Source organism: Formica exsecta, unplaced genomic scaffold (genome assembly GCF_003651465.1).
Source record: "Formica exsecta isolate Colony F162 unplaced genomic scaffold, ASM365146v1 scaffold106, whole genome shotgun sequence".
Lineage (NCBI taxonomy): Eukaryota > Metazoa > Arthropoda > Insecta > Hymenoptera > Formicidae > Formica > Formica exsecta.
In genome coordinates, this window is record NW_021848400.1 from 440,751 (window position 1) to 463,071 (window position 22,321).

The 22,321-nt window shown below is 38.6% G+C and overlaps 1 protein-coding gene across 1 annotated transcript in view; it reads right to left on the reverse strand.

The window, feature by feature from the left end:
* LOC115234262 (suppressor of lurcher protein 1) overlaps window positions 1–22,321 on the reverse strand; it is a gene marked incomplete at its 5' end in the record, with an annotated part of 296,609 nt that overhangs the window by 216,968 nt on the left and 57,320 nt on the right. Inside the window, one exon of the mRNA XM_029805194.1 lies at window positions 12,476–12,656. Coding sequence (XP_029661054.1) covers window positions 12,476–12,656 — 181 coding nt within the window. The remainder of the gene's footprint in view (window positions 1–12,475; window positions 12,657–22,321) is intronic.

The following is a 22,321-nucleotide window of genomic DNA, read 5'->3' on the forward strand; positions in this document are numbered from 1 at the left end:
AAGTCGAACATAGCCAAATGAAAATCGCTAAACTATATATATATATATATATATATATAAATATATGCGTCACACGGTGCAAACGCCAGGAGTAAAAAAATCTGACAGAAAAGAACGGAAACGGAAAGGTGAGATGAACTCTTTCTCTCGTAGAAAATTATACCGTGCGTTTCTCTCATAAGAGTCGCTACTCAAGTTGCGAAACTCGAACTACATTGCGATAATTAGAGATTGTTTCGGAACAAAGTGGAGTTTAAGTTTCATGAACGGATCTCGGATTTCTTTCTCTTATCCAGCTAAAATCAACCCGCGTCGTATAATTATTGCCTCGAAATTGGATTTTTTTTTATCTATTACTTTTTATATAATTATTTACCAATAATTTTTTATTTAGAAATCATTTTCCATATGAGACTTACGTTTTCAATTGAATAATATCTTAATATGTATCTGTGGTTTTGCAGAACATTTTTACAAGCAGGAAATGGCTGTTATCTATCCTATCGTCTATCATAAAGTATTTCCCCCTTCTCTTCATACCTCACGCCTCGTTTCCCGTACTTGGCGTGTTTTATTCTTATTTAAAAATTAATTAGGAAGAAACGTGCACAACCCTCTTATCGATCGATTCGGAAACCTGTCATTTTATATATTGACGTCCCCCGATAAAAGGTACAATCGAAACAGACGGCTGTGCCATTTCACGATAACCTGGCCCATGTTTTTCGTCGAATTTCGCATTTATATATGATGTACGATAAAAAACGACGATACATCTTCATATCGCGATCACTTACGTTTAGTGCTTATAAAAGTCAAACAGTTTGCTGGAGCGGTTAGAATCGAGATCACCTGCGTTCGTTTCTTTATCACCGAAAAAAATAGCATCGCAAAAAATTCTAAGAATAAATCACACAATTTGACGATCTGTCTTATTTTGTAAGTAATTACACAGTTTAACAAGAAAAAAATACAAGAGAGAGAGAGAGAGAGAGAGAGAGAGAGAGAAAGGAGATAATCATTCCTTGTAATTTTATTTTGATATTAAATACAATTCCGTCTTTTAAATTACTTTAGCATGTCACAATTTTGAGAAATTTGTAATTAAAGTTGTAAAAAAGAGCTATTTTAATTTAATTTATCATATTATAGTTACTTAACACACACACATAAAAAACGTTAATTTGTTTATATTAAACTGTGTTATCAATCATAGAACATATCTAATTTTTTGATCTGAATTCTTAAATTATTCTTTTGGGCTTTAAAATGACAAATATTTTAAAAATTGGTAAAATCTCAAGAAAATAATATTGCTATACTCTCTCTCTCTCTCTCTCTTTCTTTCTCTGTGTATCGTGAACACCCAGAAGAGGAGGAGACTCTTTGTTCATAAATCGAACGCGGAAGGATCAAACCCTCTTTTTTACGCGCAATATCCGTGCTGGATTTGGGAGTATCTCGTGCGAATGCTGCGTGACGCAGTTAAATCGCACGCCGCCTCGTTGCATCGTCATGAGTCTTTTATGCTGTCATGTCGCAGCGGCGATGCAGCGAAATAATGCGGCGATGGGAAGATGCGCTTTTTAGCGAGGCGAACAACCGCCCTTTCTTATAGCAAATTTTAAAATCTGACGTCTAAATTATATATCGTGCCTCCCCGTCGAACATTCGCGACAGGAAACTCACTTCCTTGCACGATTATTAATTCAGTCCGAATGTTCGGGAAGAAAAAATAATGGAATCCTGCGGATCAATCGTAGCGTCTGCTGCTTGGCGCAACCAGTCCGCGCAAAAATATTAAACAAGACGGAAAAATTAATCTGTAATGCTTTTACATGACATTGTACTGAAAATTGTATCGCTCCCCCGCCTTAAGCGACGCTTTCTTCGCTCGCGAGAGCGTCTTTTAATATATAAATAATGACAAAGAACATTAAATCGCAATGTGGCTTTCTGTGCGAGCGGCCATCCTTCTTTCACGAACGACCTACTTTCGCATTATTATTAGCGTATTATCAGAGAACCACGTCGCGAAATGTGAAATCGTTGTATTTATTCGAAATTTTGTCAAATGCACATAATATTCCAACGCGCGCACGAATTGATATCTTGTTCCGGATTCTTTTCCGTTTCATAGCCGTATCACAGCTTGTAGGGAAGCGCTGTAGGTGCTGTATTTCACGGAAGACAGTCCAATGTACATATCGTATTTCCGTAGCCAGCACTGCTTGTATTTCTTGTCCAAGATGTTCCAAGCGGTGTAGAATATCAAAGAACACCGGGATAATTAAGTCAAGCATGTCCCTTGTAATCGGACAATACTTGTATGTATATTGATTAATGATAGATGAGTCTTTTCTTTAAAAAAATGACCGTTCTACTGTCAAGCGCACTCGTTCACACGCGCAGAATATTTATATACGTAGTATATGAATATATGATATTCTTTAGCCGACTGATTGTCGAATAGGTCGATCGCGCATAATTTAATGCACAAATGATGGTAAGCGATAGTATAATAGTGCAAAATAGTATACGATTTCATATACAATCTGGAAGATAGAAACATATTTATGTATTATGTATAGACAGAAACATATTTATGTATTATGTATTATGTACAGGACTACGTCTTACTTTCATATGACAGTCTAGAGAGAAAGTGGATATGCTTATTTTACGACATTTGCAGCATATTTCCATGAATTCTCTCAATATATGCAATGTGTGTCCGCAATATACATATACCAAAAAGAGAAAATAATTTTTTGTGAAAAATAAAAATGTATAATAAAATCTCATCATACAAAAGCTTTGTTTTCAAAAAAAAATAATTTTGACAATTGAAAAATTTATATTTACGCTTCTTTAAGCTTGATAGGAATCTTTGTTTAAGCATCATCAAATTCATCTCGATAGCGGCTCTATCAAAGTATGTATATAAAAGATACATTCTATTAAAAAAAAAAAATACAAGTAATCTTGACATTTTCCACATATAATTTCTTTCATTAAATTTGAATAATCTTAAATTATTTTACTAAATGTAGAATGTTGTAGATATATATTTTTTTTTATTTACATCTTAATAGACGCTGTCCAGAGATTTTCCACGGTTGCATTTCGCGATTTCAGTCTCATCTTGCATATATTCTTCAGTTACTTTGCACAGCATCATTTTAATTATATACGAAGAAGTTAAAAACTTAAATATCTAACATTACACAAAATTTTGTTTGTATTTATATTTTGTGTCTCACATACATCGATCATATGATCATTTATAATTTGATTATAAATTTCAAATCTCGCGTCGATCCCATCCGACATTGAGTTCTTATAAGTAATCTGAAATAGGGGCCGATGCGGCAAAGTGATTCATGAGGAAAACGCGCGTCGGCTACCGGAGCGAGCAAAAGGTCAAAGCTCAGACGGCGTTTCGCGCGTGCATTTAAGTATGCAGAGGGTCCGCGCGTAAGAGATGAAATGGTCTGTAAAGAAGCCGCGGGTTTCTCGTGCAAACGACTGAGGGTGAAGGAAAGGATGGGTGGAGGGGGATGAGGAACTAACGCAGACGACGAGCGCCGAGACACGAAGAGATTGCGGAATGCGGAATGTGGCACCCTCGGGGGTCGGTTCGAGGGGGAGGGGGAGTGAACCAGGTCGCGGGAGGTTCGGGCAGAAAGACCGGGGCGAGATCTTCTGCATTATTCATTCCGAGAGCGATGCGGGAGAAAAAAATGACTAGGATGGAACTCGCGCAATCAGAAGGCCCCCTTCCCCCTGTTAATTCGCGCGTTTCGCACTCTTCGCCCCCTCTTGCCGCTCATCTTTTTCGCGCGTGCCGTTAACGAAAGGGCGGGGACGAAAGGTTGGTTAATCATCGAGCGTGCGACCTCGCCACTTTACGAGAGACGACGGGATCGGGGATTCTAGCTAGCGGAAATTGGAAACTGTCCCGCGAACGGAATAACGAATGCCTGGCGCTTTGGCCCCTGATGGAAAGTAAACATCGCCGCGAGATGCTACGCGTTACGTCAACAGAACGTACGCAGCGTGTTGAAATGCGGATTTAAATAGTGGCCGGAAGCGTCGCGACGTCGAAAAATTTCGCGCGGTAACTATATACATGCTTGGAAAGGTCGACTGTGATGGATGAGATCAAAAAAGAGAATGCGAACAGATTTTTAACTTGAGTTATATTATCGTCGGTGTGCCAATGTTAGGATACACAAACACGATGTTGCATTCACGTTAAAAGTTTCTATTGAATGCTTCCTCCGGCGACTTTGAGAAATTTCTTTAACGAATTTTTTTTTTCTGCGTGCTTCTAATGCTCGCGCTAAATACAAAAGTTGCGCGTGAAATACGGATATCATTGAATGTCTCGAGAAAAAAAAAAAAAAAATTGGTATTAAACTAATCGCGTAGAGTGGCCTTCCGTTGGAGACATCGCGCAGAAAGCACTTCACTTTACACGATATTTCACTGAACCAACCCGGTTGCATATTTTAAAAAGTATTAAAAGCAGAAAATAAACCCCGAGAGAAAAACGTTTCGGTTTTTTGAGAAAAGGTTTGCATCTCAAAAAGAAAATGATTAATTAAACTGAAAAATAATTATTGGTTATACGCGCGATATGTCCTAATTATTTTTTTATGCAGTGACTTTTTTCTGACATACATTTTGTTACAATAAAAAGAATAACGTTTTGATCTTCGATACGGCTTCTATCGTTCTTATTTAATGCTCCATTGTATATAGAAAAATTTGAGAGATACGAGTGTTTGTCATCAAACTTTTCATTTATTTATTTTACAAAACGATTCTCCTCTTTCCTCTCTTCTTTCCGTTTTTTTTTTTAATATTTAAATCTTAAAGTTTTACCCCTTTTGATCGAACTTTACGCGATCGTGCAATTTCGGGGGCACACAATTACATATATCTATTTTTGTACTTATATTACCGCTATAATGGTGAGTAAGTAGCTTCCCGGCTCAATGAAAGAAATCTCGTGCTCCTTTTTACGACATTAGCGGCGCCGTTCATTTCCGTAGGCGAGGCTCGATAACCTACGCGCGCTCGTTCGATGTCTGTCGTTATATTGAATATTTCATGAAGTCAACGTTGCATTTTGTATGTTAATTGAAGGCACTATCGAGGGGGGAAGATTTGATGCACATAATATTTACCATCTCGGTGAGTATTCAAATACGTCCGTTCTAACTACGTTGCCACATAGGCGGCAACTGTGAAGGTTTAACGACGATATTGTTTGCGCAAATTCCCAACAAATTAAGAACACTCCCGAAATACTATGCATCATCCTTGCGATCATTCTTCGATCAATTTATACATTTTATGGAAACAATGATACAAATAAACGATAACAAAGGAAGTAAGCGATTAAGAGATGGAACTTTTAATGATTACTATGCCATTTCTTCTTTTCTTTTTGGAGGACTTTTTCTCCCTAAAGGCGTAAAAACATACCGACTGCAATTTCAGATAATGGTGACCTTTTACGAAGAGAGGAACAAAGATATCTCCATAGCCACGAGACCGAAGAGCAAAGTTTTCGTCCGGCGGATCCAATCCTACCTCTTGTTCCGAGCTGAAATATTCATGACAATTAAAAAGAAACTTGGATTACGACTGGAGAGAGTCGCGAGGATATTTTAGAGCTTCGACTATAGGTCGAATTTAGACGTTTTGTCCGCCGTTTCGTGCGGCTCGAGCTTCCGGCTAATTTAATCTCCGAGTGGCAAAGTCGCGAGCAGATCATAAACGGAAACCTCGGACTGATTTTGCACAGTCGACTCTCCGGGGGTGGCTGAGCGACGAAAGCGTTCTCAATTGTCATACTCCGTGTATCCAGGAATTTCATCTCGCGCATAATTAATCTCGGGACGACAAGTATAATTCCTAGTCACGGCTCGGTCGCTAGGTATTTGGCCGTTACGAGAAAGCCGATGTTCTAGCTACAATGTCGACGCCGCAAACTCGAGGTTTCCTCTCCTTCCGGAGTGGCCGCGAGTTTCCGTGTACATCGCGACGCCAAACCGCCTTGTACGTCTCTCAGGGTGTCCGCATCGCCAGATACCGTTGCCAAGATAACCCGTTGACGACCGCGCGTTGCGTGAAATTGCGCTAAACGAACAAAGTTACACGTAATTCCGAAGCTCTTAGCAACGTTCCTCGCATTCAAGAGACTAGATCTTGTTGACGATACAAACAGCGGAAAAGAGACACGCTGTTTCATCTCTAGTTCTCCTCGACGAAAATTCAAACTGAAAATTTATTCACCATGGAATATTTACTGGAGAACACTCTCTATCACATACTGTGTCATATATTTGGAGAATATTGTTTCAAACTTTCGAACATACGATCTTTCTGTAAAGCGAACGAAAATTGAGGTCTGAGAAATTGTCTCTGAAACCAACATACTCGCGAAATATAACATGATATACATACGAATATACCAAAAACATGATAGAAGTATCAATAAATATCGCAATAAAAATTGTTAAATTAAATTAAAATTGTTTAAATTCCAATTAAAATTTCGTTAGTTATAAAAATAAATAATTTTTCAAAGTATTTTTTATCTCTGAAAAACAAAAATTTTCAGCGCAAGAATTGTTTGCAGGAAACATTTATAAAACGCAAATGCAAATAATAAAAGGTAAAATCAATTTTAATTTACATATATTCTTTAAATTAATAAGCAAAATATTAAACTATGTCGCGATGTATAAATCATAGAGTATATTTAAAGAATATTCTAATCTAATTTCTCTAATTGCATATAAAACGCAATAAGATGGAAAATAAAAATAAAACATAAATTTAAAATAAAACATAATATTACCAGACCGCTATTTATAAATTACGTAATCTGCCAAAGAGAGTTGCAGGAAAAAAAACTTTTGTATTTCAAGAATTTAATATAAGCCAATTTAACATATAACAGAGCAACGAAAGGATCACAAATTCTGATGAATAAACTAACCAGGCGGACCAAATTCATATCAGTTTTATAAATAAAAATCGTGGCAAGATTATTAAAACTAGAATTTATTTATCTCTGTCGAGAGCAGAACAATAATTTAGCCAATCGGGGACAAAATCGATATGTAATTAAGAAATGTCAATTTACCGATATTCGTGTTGCATTCGCGAGAGCTGTCGAAGAGCCCTATCGTGCGCGCTCATTTAATAGTTAGAACCCGTGGGGTATCCATTAGGAGATCCTTAGTTTGCGCCGGAAACTTTGAAGCAGTATCTCTTGCTCGTATATAACTCGTAAGGGGGAAGCAGCTTACTATCGGCGCCCCTGGATATAAAGCCGAAGTTTCCTCTCTTCTCCGAGGGATTTTCTAAGCTTTAGGACACACGCGGCACACTGTAAACGATCGCCATGCGCCCGGCGCGCGCGCGCGCGCGCGCCATATTAATAGGACCATCTCCATAGGCAGCTTAATATTGGACCCGCGCGGTGCACGGGTCTTGGACGCGCGACCTTAGAAGTAGTAGAAACGATTTATAACCGCCGACGGTGGGAGGATTTGTAAATAGAATCTCGTTCAAAGAGCGTACCCTGGAAGCACGCGCGCGTGCTCGGCATAAATCGGGGGAGCGGTGGATTCAACCGACTCTTCCGCTTTTACGAAAATATTAATCCGCGCGGCGTATACAGACTTTCGTTTGGGCCGGATCTGCGACTCCGTGGAAATAGTGCGAGCGAGAGAATCTTTTTCCATTACGTTCGCCAACAAGTCTCAATGGGATTTAACAGAAATAACCAGCGGGGCGTCGACTTTGGTAGGAGAGAGCTTCCCGTTCTTTCCTGGAAAATTTTTCAATTAACTGCTCAAATATACTAAAGCGGAAGTATACAATTTTCAACGAGGAACACTATCCGCGTGAGAACGAGATGAGTAACAATTGTGGCGGCGAGAAAAAAAATTTATCCCAAAATGACAAATCTTGCGCCGAACAAATCAGCGTGCGATCGGACGACCCTCTGCGTGCGCGTGATCCTGAATTAACAAATGACCGGTTGATTTCTCTGGAGATAACGTTCCCGAGGGGCACTTCGACAGGTATAGGTGAGCGTCCGCAAAACCGAACCGCGGAAATTTCCGACGGGCTGTAACTGACGATGGTAATGTAACTGCCGAAATGATCGCTCGAGCGATTTGTAGCCGAACGGTTTCGCAAAGCTTCGTTGCGCCGTTACCGGATTGTTGTTTGCCGTTTGCATTTCCAGCGGTCCGTCTTGCCTGTCGGAAGTTCCGCTGGCCCCGACATCGCAGTTCGATGCATAATGCGCGCGATAGCACAAATTCGCATACGTAAACGCGCTCGCAGCGATCGTCGAGGCGCGATGCGGGGCCAACGCGATTCACGGATCGTTTGACAGCTCAGACAGCTGATCGACGATGTTACCGAATTCCCGAATTCTTATCCCCCCGACAACGACGCGCGGAGATGGATCATACGCAAATTTTTCCTGCTTAAAAGTACCTCTCGTCGTGTCATTTTGCGGTGCATCTATTCGCGAATCGACGCGAATCGTCGGCGATATTACATTTCCCGCAAATGTGGATAACGGATTTAGCAAGCGGAAAGTGCAACCGCGCTTTCAGAGTTTACAAAAGGGAGATTCATATTCTCCGCTCGTATAAGAACGGGAATCCCGAGTTCGCGCGCGGCGGCGAAAATAAAATCTGCATCCCCCCACCTCGACCGCGGACCAGAGTAGACGTACCCTCGGAGGAGCGCATCTACCGCCTTTCCCGTCGACCATAACTTCCTCCATCCTCAACTCCCGCGACCCGTCCGCCCTTCCGCTCTCCTCCTTCCTGTTCCCGCATGACTTCGCCAACCCGCCGCCAAGTTACCCAGCAAACCAACCGGCGAACTTCAGCCACCGTGCGACATGGATCCCACGAAGGGAAATTTTGGTATGCGATTTGGGGTCCGGCGTGAGTTGTTGTTCCTCGTCGAATTCTCACGGGCATCTCCGGACGCGCGATACCCCGGTATCGCGATACAGGCGGTAAAAGGGGATAACGCGAAAGGGGTTGGCGCACACAGCGAAATTCTACGACAGTACAACGCAACCGGTGTCGCGGAGCTTGTGTTGTGTCTCGTTGCCCGTCCCACGTCGCGCGTTACGGCTGCTGCAATCCGGCTGGCAGGTCACTGCGGCCGAGTGTCGAGGGAACAACGTCGTTGCAATCAGGTACGCTGTTGCATGCAATGCAACCAAGGTGCAAGAGGGTACCCTTTGCCATGCTATCGTGGGACTTGACGCGGCAAATGTAAGCGAACGAGCTTGGGGCAAGACGCCTTGTGTGTTCGTGGCATAAAACTTTTTTTTTAATCAAAGTAAGTATCTTTCGTCTAAAGCGAGGTGCGTGCGTAAAATGGTACTGCCAATGTTGCAATTCCATTTGTGAACACATGGTAACGAGATAATATCTCTGTCATTAATATTTATTATTATAAAAGGAAAAGTTTTTATGTGTATATAAAAAGTAGTGCCGAAGAATTTCTGAACCCCTTATAAAAAAGTGTATCCGCATTTTCGTTTAATGCGTATTTAAAAATATATCTTACGCGTCCGCGAGCTTCAGTCTATTGCCAAGAGAGGCGAGACCCTCTACTTTAAATTCCTACCTGCAATAAATTGCGGTACAGGTGAAGTAAACGTCTCGCTGCAGCGGACTTACGCTCGTTTCGGATCCTAAAACACTGCATTCAGGCGCGACGTAAATTCCACGAAAAGCGCGGGCGAAATCCCCGACGAATGTACATAGATTATTAAAGTAAAGCTAGATTTAAAGCGCATTTAGCGCCCGCTTTCGAAGAGCACGCCATCTAATTTTCTACGTACACCCGCGTGTGTTTTACGATTCTTACGAATGTAATTGCTATCGCGCGATGTGAATCGAATATAGTTTCCGTTGGAATGACGGGACACTTGCGTCTCGGAGAAGAAGAATCTTGGCTAAATCTTTATCCACGTTAAGTTTCTCTTACGAGCAATGAAATGGCGGCTTACAAGTTTTGCGCAGGCCACTCCGACACGATGCACGATTTACACGATTGCGTTACCACCGTCGCGTTTTCCCCCAGGTGTGTAACGGAAGTACGCTACAAATTGGCTACTAGCTCTACTCAAGCACTACCGGGACTCGTGCCGTAAGTCACGGCACTCGTTCCCTCTTCCGCTCTCACCTTGGGACGAATCGCATCCCGAATTCAATTTCACGAAACAGTCATTACCACGAATTTCTGAGTGTTTTCAGTAAAACTATCGGTGCATAAGATATTGGAAGAGTCGGTTTTAAGGGGATCCAAAAGCTCGTCTGTTTTACCGACCATAATAATTAATATAGACGAGCTTTTGGATCCCCTTAACTCCATATCGTCAACTTTATCGATAATTCAACAATGCTATTTTTTTTTTAACAAACGATTTAGATAAATATAATGTTTCCGATATGGAGAGATCTCTCTCGTTCACAGTTTGTTAGAGAATCCTCATCTAGTAAATCCGCACACACGGATACTTAGGGAGAAAGAAACAATCGTTGAAAAAAAAAAAAATTCGCATCGGCGGCTAATGCATTGGGAATTTAATCATGCTTGATACGAAGTTAATGAAGCGAACGGTCGTTAAAAGAAACTCCCGCTATGAGCACTTTACTTTCCGCCATTGCACGCCGTGACCCCGGACGCTTTTAAAATCGTATTACTATGTCTCAGGGATTCCGAGCGTTGAATTTTTGGCGAAACGAGATATATCTCGCTCGGAATTCCCTCGCGAACGAGCGCAATTTCTCCGAGGGAAAAAATATTGCAATGTCCGTAATCATGTTTAGGAAAATAAAAGTCAGCGATGTATCATTGATCGAATAATAGAAATAAAAACAGATGTTTGCGATAATCTTGCTTATTGTTAGAGAATAATGAAACGCATCTCCTCATCTTGAGAACCGCGTTTGCTGAGTATGTTCTTAACTAGTATAACTGTTCATATATGGAAATCGACATAATTCTATCATTAGTAATTCCGGTATGCTTGCTCTTTCTCTCTCTCTCTCTCTCACTTTATACGTACTCTTAATGTATATATATATACATATATGTATATATATATACATATATTTGCCTGCGATCGTATCGGTATAATTTAACATATGAAACATACGTCTGCATTCCATTGGCGGCAGACAACCGCGAATAGACTTCGCCGGACGACCAAGGGCTCGAATTAGGTAGAATAGATCTCTCTGTGCATGGATAATTTATCTGTTGACATAATACTGCCTGCCAGTTCCGAGCATTGGCGAGAAATGCGACCTGTCTAATTACAATCTATGTATGAAAGCGACACGTTATATCGTACGCGTGATTGCAAATAACGTCGAGTTACGAGCGAAAAATTTATAAATCGCGTTATAATTGCTGAGCTATGATAAATGTAATTAAAGAGTAAGAGTAGACGTTTAAAAACTGATATATTCATATTGCTTTTAAAGAGCATAATCTCGATAGATACGCACGTAAATTCTAAAATACTCGAATTTATGATATCTCTCAATATTTAATCCATATTATGTTCAATGAACAGAATATTACGTAGAGCAAAGATATCAAAACCGACACGGATTCTCTCTAAACCATCATACCCATATGTTTCAGCAATTAAATGGTACGCTTTATTAGAACTGATGTGAATTTGATTCACTTAATTACTCATCAGAAGCCTACATTTCATGCGTGCAAATTTTGTTTATATTAAATTATATTAAATTAACTTGAATTAAGTTCTTAAAATTCAAAAGCTTTTTTGTTTAATTTAATTAGCGTTTAATTAATACCTTTTTTAATATTGCGTGATTTTACATGCTTGTAGATTTTTCTACCCATATTTTAGTTTTCATCTTTATCGTTTCTTTCAAAATTCAAACAAGAAAATTAGATTAAAATATTCCAATATAACCAGAAAATTTATTTTTATAGATGAATAAGAAATCAATATAATTTGTCAAACTTAATAAATTTATATAATTCAATAATTTATCATAATATTTTTCTATATTTACATTATAATAATACTTCTAGTTTTCACTGAATATGTTGGTTTTGGGGAAATTAATTTCTCGAATTCTCTCGTTTGCTTTATAAAAAGATCAATTAATTCAAAACAATATTACTAAAATTGTAATATAGTAATAGAAAGCAATCTCTAGTAAATGTCTATTAAACATAAATTTTTATTTTGAACTTTCAACTAAAGATTAAAGCCCGAAAGCAAAATAATATGCTAATTTTGGCTTTCCTTTTTTACATTCCGTCGAACAACGTAATATAATCGATTTTCCTTTAATCAAAGATAAGATGAAAATGGAATAGATTTTAAATATTTGCTCCTCAAATTTACATTACTTACTTGGGCCCGATACGACGAATATTAAACTGATGAAATGTTAAAGCGATGATCTCATCCGGATGACCGATGAACGTGTAAAGAAGGCAATCAATGTTCGGCGGGTATTGTCTGGGAAAATTGGGGGATGTAAAAGTGCCACCTTGAGGCCTCTCCGAGCTGCTATATACAACGCAAGAACAACCTGAAAAAGAAAAGTAATACTATGTAGACATCTGGAAAAATCTGAAAGTTAGGAGAAATAACGTAACGCGCGCACATACGCAGAGGGACGAAGTAACGCAAAGTTTTAGTGATATTTGACAGTGTGTCCGACAAGTCGTATCTAATCGACGCTGCGAGCTTTCCCGGACATCGATGTGTCTCGCGCTGAAACGATTTTAATATAGAGATATCACGCCTTGTCGATAATGAAATTCACCATCTGACACTAGTTCCCGGGGGCGAGAGAAAAGTTTTCTTATTTCCAAAATGAAGCCGTCGGTCTGCGTATCGATCTAGTTTTCGCACTACTGGAGTGCCAAACTCGAGGAATTAAATTAAACTTTGACATTTTTGGAGCAAAAAATTCCGCGCGAAGGGATATATAATAATTCAACCGGCGGATGGTCAAAAATGTACGGTTAATAATCGTTAGCAGGGACATTGCAAGATAGATTTTCGTTACAAGATTCTTTTCGTTCACTTGTATCCAGCACGCGATACAAAAATGATGAAACATAAATTTGCCTCTTCCTCTTCTCCCGTATTCGGTGGATCAGACTGCGAATGGTTAAGCAATGCGATAATTTATAATAAAGTCATCGGTCAAAGGACGGGCTTACGTGGCTCCTATTTTCCGAGAAGCTTCCAACCGGCTTGTACGACTGGGAATAGCGAAAATTTAATTTCCTATTTTTCAATTAACTTTTACGTTAGTCGGGGCAACGGGATTTCTCCTCTCGGGCGGGCGGACACACAGGGGAGAATGCAAAGACCTGTCGTATCTATGGTTAAATAACGGCATGACACTTGAGTTATACCGCCGGTACAAAAGAGCGCCCGAACATTCTCGACCAGTTTTATGCTTTGGGGACCCCATTGTATCCCGTAACTCGATGTAATGCGGGAGAGAGGGAGGTTTCTCTCTCTCTCTCTCTTTCTCTGTTTTTTTTTTCTTTTTTTCTTTATCCGCTGAGGTACATGTACCAGGATATGTAATATACCGGTTTATTGTGCGGCCATTGTTGTAGAAAATAAAGTGATTCGATGTATAGAGCAACTGAATGCACGGGCAAGAAGTTGAAATTCGACCGCGAAATACTACGAAGCTCTCGTAAAGCGCGACATTTCGTCTCTCTTCAATGAGAGAATAACGCAAAAGTCTTTCGAAAATTGCGTACTTCGACATTATAAATTTTAAATCATGTAGGAGAGACGGAGTCATGTGTTTCTTGTTATAAAAGAAAAAAGAGATACTTTTGCGTGATCTTTGCATTGAATCATATTTGAAATTCGTGAGCAAGATTTTTTGATCTACATTTTTTTTATATCTCTTATACGAACGCACAATATCTAGACGCCACAAGGTCGTCTCAACTGGCAGGAAAAATGTGAATCATTACGGTGCCCGGTTAATGCGAATACAATCATTTATCCAAGATGATATCACCATCCGTGCGCTACCCTCGCGATCCGTCTCTGTCGGTGCGTGAGTGCTTTGCAATGATTATTCCGGCTGAAGCGATCCATTAGCACGGAGCATTCGTTCAGCACGGCAGAACTAATGCAAACAAAGCAATTTATAAGGATAGTGACGCAATTAATCAGCCTTTCGAAAAAGCGAGACACGAGAAGGAGGAGGAGGAAGTCGCGCACCAACGGAAAGGACATATCGCGTTTCGCGCGCAGCGAATTAATAGCCTCGCGAGCCACAAGTCGGAAGGATCTTTAGTAAATTAGCAAAAACCGACCGTGTTCTTTTTATCCCTCTCTCCTCTCGTCCCCCTTCTTTGGCTGCTCTTTCTCTATTTAACCGTGGTAAAGCGCTTTCTTTCGTTTTTACTTTTTCTCTTTGACCGTCCGATTTTTCTCTCCTTGTCCTGTTGTTCTCTCTCGCCACACATTTCTCGTCCAACCGTTTTCAACTCTCTGCATCGTCGTATAAAAATTTCTACAATTGGAAAGACACCCAAGCTACCTATCGCGTGAAACGTAACAGTAATACTTGAACTTATTTGTCGCGTAAGACACGCTGTGACATTTGCAATTTTCCAACATCTACGACCGACGTTGTTCATTTCACTCTCTTGTGTCCGATCGTCCACAAATTCTTCAATTTATGAATTGAGCATCAACAAAGTAAATTCGATCTCTATTTCCAATTGTTGGCACACGCTGTTTGAAATAATTATAATTTTATCAGAAAGAAAAAAACTATACTAAATTATTAATTATACAGTAATAATGTAGTAGCGATTAATTATGCCACAGAAGAAAACTGGAGCGCGAAGAAGTCATCAGAGAAGCCTAAGTCATCGAAATAATCGATGGCAAATGCTCTCCGCAAAAATGCTGGCGCAACGAATTCGTAAGAGACAGAACTCTCCAAGTCTGAAGGACCTGGCAAATATTTTAAGTACCGGCAGAATTAATTCTCCTCTCGCACGGGGTCACATATGTACATACATACATATGTACAATGTTATAAGCGACCACGGGCCTCTTGGTTGTTAAAGTGGGACGCTAGGCCGCTTTAAAACACTCGGAGACATCATTGTTCAGTCACGTTCACCGGCTCTGACTCGAGCATTCTCAAGCTGTGCTCTATTTATAACTGAAGCTAGCGAATTCTACGATAATTCCCGAAGGAAGGGACGATAGGTGCTTTTCCGTGAACGTGGAAAAACGCGCATACGATTAACAACGTGAGTGGCCTGAAGTGTTCCACGTCGGCGTCACGGCGTATAATCAGCACATGGCGATTGTTCGCACGTGGAACATGCACAACTTACGGCAAAATCGATCGCGAGATTATAATAAGGTCTACAAAATAGATCGTCCTCGAGTATTAAGAAAGCTTATTTATACACAAGGATGAAAATGACTCTGCGAAAAGAAAATAGCGGAAGAAATTTTGTTCAACAACAAAGACTATCGCTTCTGTCTAACGCTAAATATAATGCGGACGATTAATATATATAATTGCAATCTTTTTCAAACGTCATTCTCCGCACAATGCTCTTATTCTTTTTTTAAAATAAAAATAGACGGAAATCATAAATCATACTCATTTAAGTCAGAAAATCGAACTTATACACCAGATGTATTAAGCCGTTTTTGGATTGCCGTTATTTATCGAAATATAATACGATCTTTTTCTTGCGAGACGAAACCGTTGCACATTCCCTCAAGCATTATGGCTATATATAGTATGAGAATTCTGACAGGTGATCCGTGTGACACGGAGAAGTGCGAAGGGACGTTTCTTCCCACGACTCTTCGGCCGTCTGTACACTGTTATACGAGAGACAGTGTAACACACAGACAAAGATATAAGATCAGAAGAGCACACTAAGAAACGGCAACGATATTATTGCCGCCCCGGAAACAGCGGAAATCACTTAGCACTCAATTCCAGCCGCAAGTTGACTTTTCTGAATTCGGGCCGATGTGCCACAAGCTGCTGGCAGGATCGGAACTTGGAAGTTTCCGCAAAAGCAAGAGAAACTCTGGCCCCGCGCCTCTTCCTTTGTATATGTATATATATACATATCCCGTGATATATACAGGGTATCCCATAAGCATTGCGCACGCAATCTCTGCGTTATCGACTGTGAATATTATTATAGACAAACCGAACTTGAAAATATAGTCCTTTTTTTTTTAATGTTGTGTGAGAAGCCGATATTAGCAGACAATTAAAAATTGATTGATACATTAAAGCAAACTTGAAACTTTAACAGGAATTAATTTAAAGTTTAGGTACAAAAATATATATTAAATTTTCTTTGCGGAATGTTCTACTTCAAAATAATCAAAGAATCTATATTTCAAATATAACTTCGGTGAATATGAGACACTTTGTACACACAATTTCCAAAATTATTGTCTATACATGTAGATATATATTATATTACATATAATATTATTACCATAATAAATCCAAGCACTGTAGCAGTTAGAGAAAAATTTAATTAACGAAACCCACACATTGCATAAAAAGACTTATAATGATGATAAGATTTTTGTTTGAAACTGCTTAGGAAATATAAAGATCATCTTCATTATTTTAGAAAATCTATAATTTTTACGTTATTAAAGTAGAATTATAAGAATTCAATCATTTCCAAAATAATTTATTTTGACATGTTGTATAACATAAAATATGAAATATCTTGTAAAGTACTAAACTTTCCACTCCATTAAAATATTCATTAATTAATATTTAATAACACGGAATAATGAATAGAATCGATTAATGACTTCTCCTTCCAACATGATACAAGTGCAGCAATTTTATATATTTTTTAATACAATTATGTTTGTTATATCTCAAGCAATCATTATTTGATATATAAAAATATAAAGATAATGTCATTAGAAAGCGAATACATTTCGTGAGATATTACATATGTTATATCATATATCAAAAAAATTATAAAATATATTCTAAAATATTAATTGTTTAATACTGTAACATATTTATATGCAAAGAGAGAAACTAAAAGAAAGCATATATAAAAAAATTATATATATGTAAAATTTTATTTAAAGAAATTAAGATGACTTTTATACCTTCCAAGCAATTCTATCCATTAAAAACTTTTACTATCAGTACTATAATATAGCTTTCTCTATACAATGTAACTTTTGTTTGATCAATTTCCCGCTAACTGTTATAATTTCGGAAATAATAAAGGTAATAATAGTTACTTGACTATCTTCTGTATTTACATTTATACACATATATACATAACGTAAATAGATATATTTATATACAGATGATATATATATGTATGTATAGAATGCTTTATCTATCTCAGACGGTTCGAGATCCTTCGCAATGCAGCAGACTGCACGATGCAGCTAGATATCTGTTGAAAGCACGGCTACCACCACACTTAGATCACGCGATTACTTGGTGGACACAGAAAGGCTTCTGCTAAAAGCAGCCGGATAAAGAGGCAAGTGAAAAAAGGAAGGGAAAAAAAGCTGAAGAAACGAGAAGGCGGAGACGGGGAAAGACAGAGAGAGAGAGAGAGAGAGAGAGAGAGAAGGTGGATAGGAAGGGAAAAAGCGCACCGCGCGTTAAGGAGCAGTATTTCCCGCGGGACTTTGGTGTATCTCCTGACTATCTCCGGTTAGAAATATCGTTTCTCAAAGCACAATGGCTCCATACTCAATTACCCCAGAGATGCACTTTCGGGAAGTACAGCAGAAATCGCTCTTTGACTCTTCTTTCGACGCATCGTTCGTTTGCGCAAATTACTGTTGCGTTAAACTTCTCGACTCTTCTTACGCTACGTACGATCCTATCTAACGCTACACGTTTCTCGAGAACCAATCTCTATATTGGCAACTTTCCGTTCCCCACGGCGGTTAGATGTAAGTTTGTCGTAATCGTAAAATCTAATTTTGTCGAGACTTGTAAATAAAAAAGATTGGATTTTGAGTTTAAGTGTCCAGAAAAATTCGCTCTTTAAAATAAAATCGATCGCATTGTCTTTAATATTGATTTGCCATTTAAAGACAAAATTTCCAGATATAGATAAGTAAACAAATAAATAAATAATATCTTAACTTGTAATCTAAATTTTATTAGGCTACAATAATTAACTAAAGTAATTATAGATAGAGCAAAATAAAAAAATATTAATAATGATAATTTTGAATCAGTATATAAAAGAGAACAAAAAAATATTTTATTTTTTATTAAAACGGCTCTTCACTTATAAGCCTCCTTTCATTGAGCAAAATTACATAATGTTACGAACCGTAAATGGCAATGGACCGGAAGGTATGCTAGATAAGATGCGTAGAGAGTATCGATTTTGAAAAAGCTGCTGCTATATTATTCTTCTTTGAGAGCTGATGTCGCAGAGACAAAGTTAAGAAAGTACAAGATATAAACTGTTAATACTTTTTCCTTCGTAGTCATGAAATATCATTTTATGAGATCGTTTTATGTTTCAAGTAGTTTGCGATAATAGAATGTGCCTGTTAAGATTATCCTCGGATATTTCGCATTGTCAGACAGGAGAGAATATGAATATTCAGGAACTACGCGCGCGCTTCTTAATTCTTCGATATTTCCTCTCTTATGATTCTTAGCAACTTTTGATAAAATCGCAAACATCATCCATCAAACCATTCTTTTTTATAATCCATTTAAAAAAAATCGAGAAAATTAATATTACAAAGTGAATAGGATAAAATAGCGAAAGTACACTTTGTATACATCGAAATAAATCAGATCTCTCGGCTCTAATCGAGAGAGGTATCGCGTTAGATATTGAAGAGTTTATCAATAAAATGAGATTCTATTTGTCCGTGCTATTTCTACTCTTCATGGATGTATTATAAAATTGCTACCGTTTATTCTTCCACGTACGCGCATAGATGTATCTACCTACGCTGAACGGATAATTCACACTGAACCAGAGATCGGTCAGTAACTGCGTGAATCCTCTTTTTATTCGACTATATATATAAACGCGCTTCGTGTTTTGCTAAACGACTTTTGACGTATATGCGTGTCATAACAGCGCCTCTACGTAATGTCAACAACAATCATGCATCATGCGCTTGGATGTGTGTCCGCAATCCTCCCAATCGCGTCGGAATAAATTTTAAAAGCCGCTTTTATATATTTCAATTATTCTTCACACTCAATGTACAATTTATTGGAAAAAGCCTTCCATAGGTATTTCTATTTTGTACGAGGGAGAGAGAAATGTAAAAATAAACGATTTTTCGCGCAAATTAAACTTTTTTGTGTCCATTTTCCACTAACATTAAGATAAATTTGAGTGGGGATAAATACTGATAGTACATATAAAATATGAATTACAATAAAGTACGCTAAAAATTTTGTCCGCACACATTTTTTATAAATTTATAGATATAAGCTATATATATGTATAATATATATATCCTTTCACAATATTAATAATAAATGTGTTTTCCATCTGTCAATCGACATCGATGAAAAGACAAAAGATTGGAATAATTGAATTGATTTCGTCAACGGTAGTACCTTTAATCACAATACGTCGTAGCACGCGTCGTTGCTCACGATCGATATGAGGAAAAATATCGCGCAATCTGGACTATCGGCACTTCTCTTTATGGATCGCTTGGTGCGCAACACCGATTTGATAGGTCCTGCGATGTGCAAGGGAGCGGATATCAATCTAGGAGCAGGTGGCCGAAATATTCGCAAACAAGCTAGCAAGAATTTATATACAGCCGTGGGGGTGCCAGCACATACGTTTTATTTCGTCGTCTACTATTGGCTCGGGAAATTTTTTCGCGGCGCTCTTTCTCTCGTGAATCGGATTTTTTTTTTAGGGCGAGCAGGTATTTATTCATGAATCCGGAATGACAATGTAACCACAACGCTTTCTCGTCCCGTGCGATCGAGTCTCCCGTCACGCGAACCGAAGGTTATATATACACACATATGTATAAACGTATGTATGCACTCGTTTTTTTTTATTTTACTAATGCAAATGTTAAGCGCATTTGAATTGCAGACCGTCGCGCTACGCAAACAGGTGTTTAAACATTAATCTTAATATTTTTGATGTACTTTTGTGAGAGAAACGCCTGTGCGGATCGCCATTGCGTTTTTACATTTGGATTAATTTGCAAATTTATATGAGAGAATTTTCATAAAGCCTACCGCTAAAAATAATACGAGACATAAAATTTCAAAAGGAATAAAATATTTCAGCCTCAAGAGCGGATACTGATCTCATCGCGTCTTCGGTAGATCTTGTGTAATTTCGAAGATCAATAATTCCCGTTCGATAATTTTCAAATGTCTAGGCGTAACTTGAATTCACAGGTGTCATACGAATTATCGAAATGGTCGCTCGGAAATTAACAAAGTTTCCATTCTCCGCGATATCGACAATAATTTGTATTCAATTTTCATACACGCGCACGCGCGTATCCGTCTCTATACGCCGGCCGTTGAAACTCGTATACTGTCGGGATACGTATGAATCGTATACTGAGAGACGGTATACACACGGCATTAGTGAAATCGTAATTGAAATATTAATTTATGACGCATAACGGCCGCCTAGTAATTAACACGCTCTGTAACCCCGTGTCAACGGATGCGCAATGCATGCATTACGGCGCGACACGGCCGCATTACATAAATACCCGGCTTTAGTCTGGCCCCGGCCAGATCATAATGGGCGAAGTATACAATTCTGCCATTATATCCCCGCTGAAACAGCTTACAGTGAAAATCCGTGAATGTGTATGCGTGTCCGCGAGAGGAGGGAGGAGGCCGTAGGGGTTGTGTCCTCGTGTTAAAAGTGTCGGGGCGCACATCCGTATCCGCGTTAAATTGTTACGTAACAATATAAACAAAAATATGTTTGTTTATTATCACGGTTCTCGAATTTCTCTAATTCGATTATTTGAACCGATCTATTAACGATAATTGCGTATATATCGATATCTCGAATTAAATTTCGCGAAAACAATTCCAAATAATGGTTTCGGTTGAATTTCTCGTGAAATTAATTATAGAAAGAGTTAACTAAACGCACACAATAAAATTTCGTTGTGTGCGAGGTATCTCCAAAGGTATGATTTATGCTTTAAACGGTTTTAAACGTAATGTAAACGAATAGAATGCGATTATATATACCCGGTCACTTACTCTCTTGCGAGTCTGAAAAATGTGAAAAATTCTGGACACGCTCGCTGAAGATATTGAGAAAAATGCCGTAGACGTAGCCGTCGTTATAAATCGCGCATTACGTCATGGACATGATGCACCGCAGTATTATCGGCCGTTTACAACAATGTTTTGTTTTTTTTTCTCCTTTTGCACATCAAATCGAGAGACGCAGCAACATCACGATCAGATCGTGAGCCACGTATCAATTACGTAGGGAAGCCGCATCGTACGAATAAATAGACTGTTAGCGGTTATACATTCGGAGAGAACAAACGTGACTTCCGTTGCCCTGTGTGTTGGTTATCAGCTGGAATCGATGCTCCCTTTTAATGGAGATATTCGCTGCATTGGATACAGGATGAGCGCGTACGCTGAAATTATTCCGGGATAGATCGAGCATTATGATGGATCGGCTTTCGTTTTCCCGTTTTGGTAACCATTATATTGAGAGAATATACGTGTGTTGACGCTGTGGTTGAAAGTTGCGAATTAAATCATGCGCATTAATAGGCGTTCGGCAAACGGGATAATATTCACTATTAATGGGAAAATATATGAAAAGGGAAACGAAAAGGGGTAGGGGGGGGGGGCAGGAAAAACGAGAGAATACAATTATTGCCTAAATATAATTTCGCCCCGAGAAACATCATAAATTTATTAGCTCATTATCAGACAATATTAACTGACATTTTTATAGCTGTTATCAAGTAAATGTTTCTTTTCCTCTTAGCTTCTAATAGGATGAAGAAACAAAGTTCAAAAAAAGTAAATAAAGCCAGAAATATATCACGATTAATTTTCAATTCTTCGATAAATTAATGTGAAAGAGAAACGTGTAAAATAAACACACGATGCATTTTCTCGATAAATAAATACAGCTAATTAGTACTATTAAAGTTAATCGCGCGAGCGTCGTCCCATCACAGTTGGATACAATTCCTGCT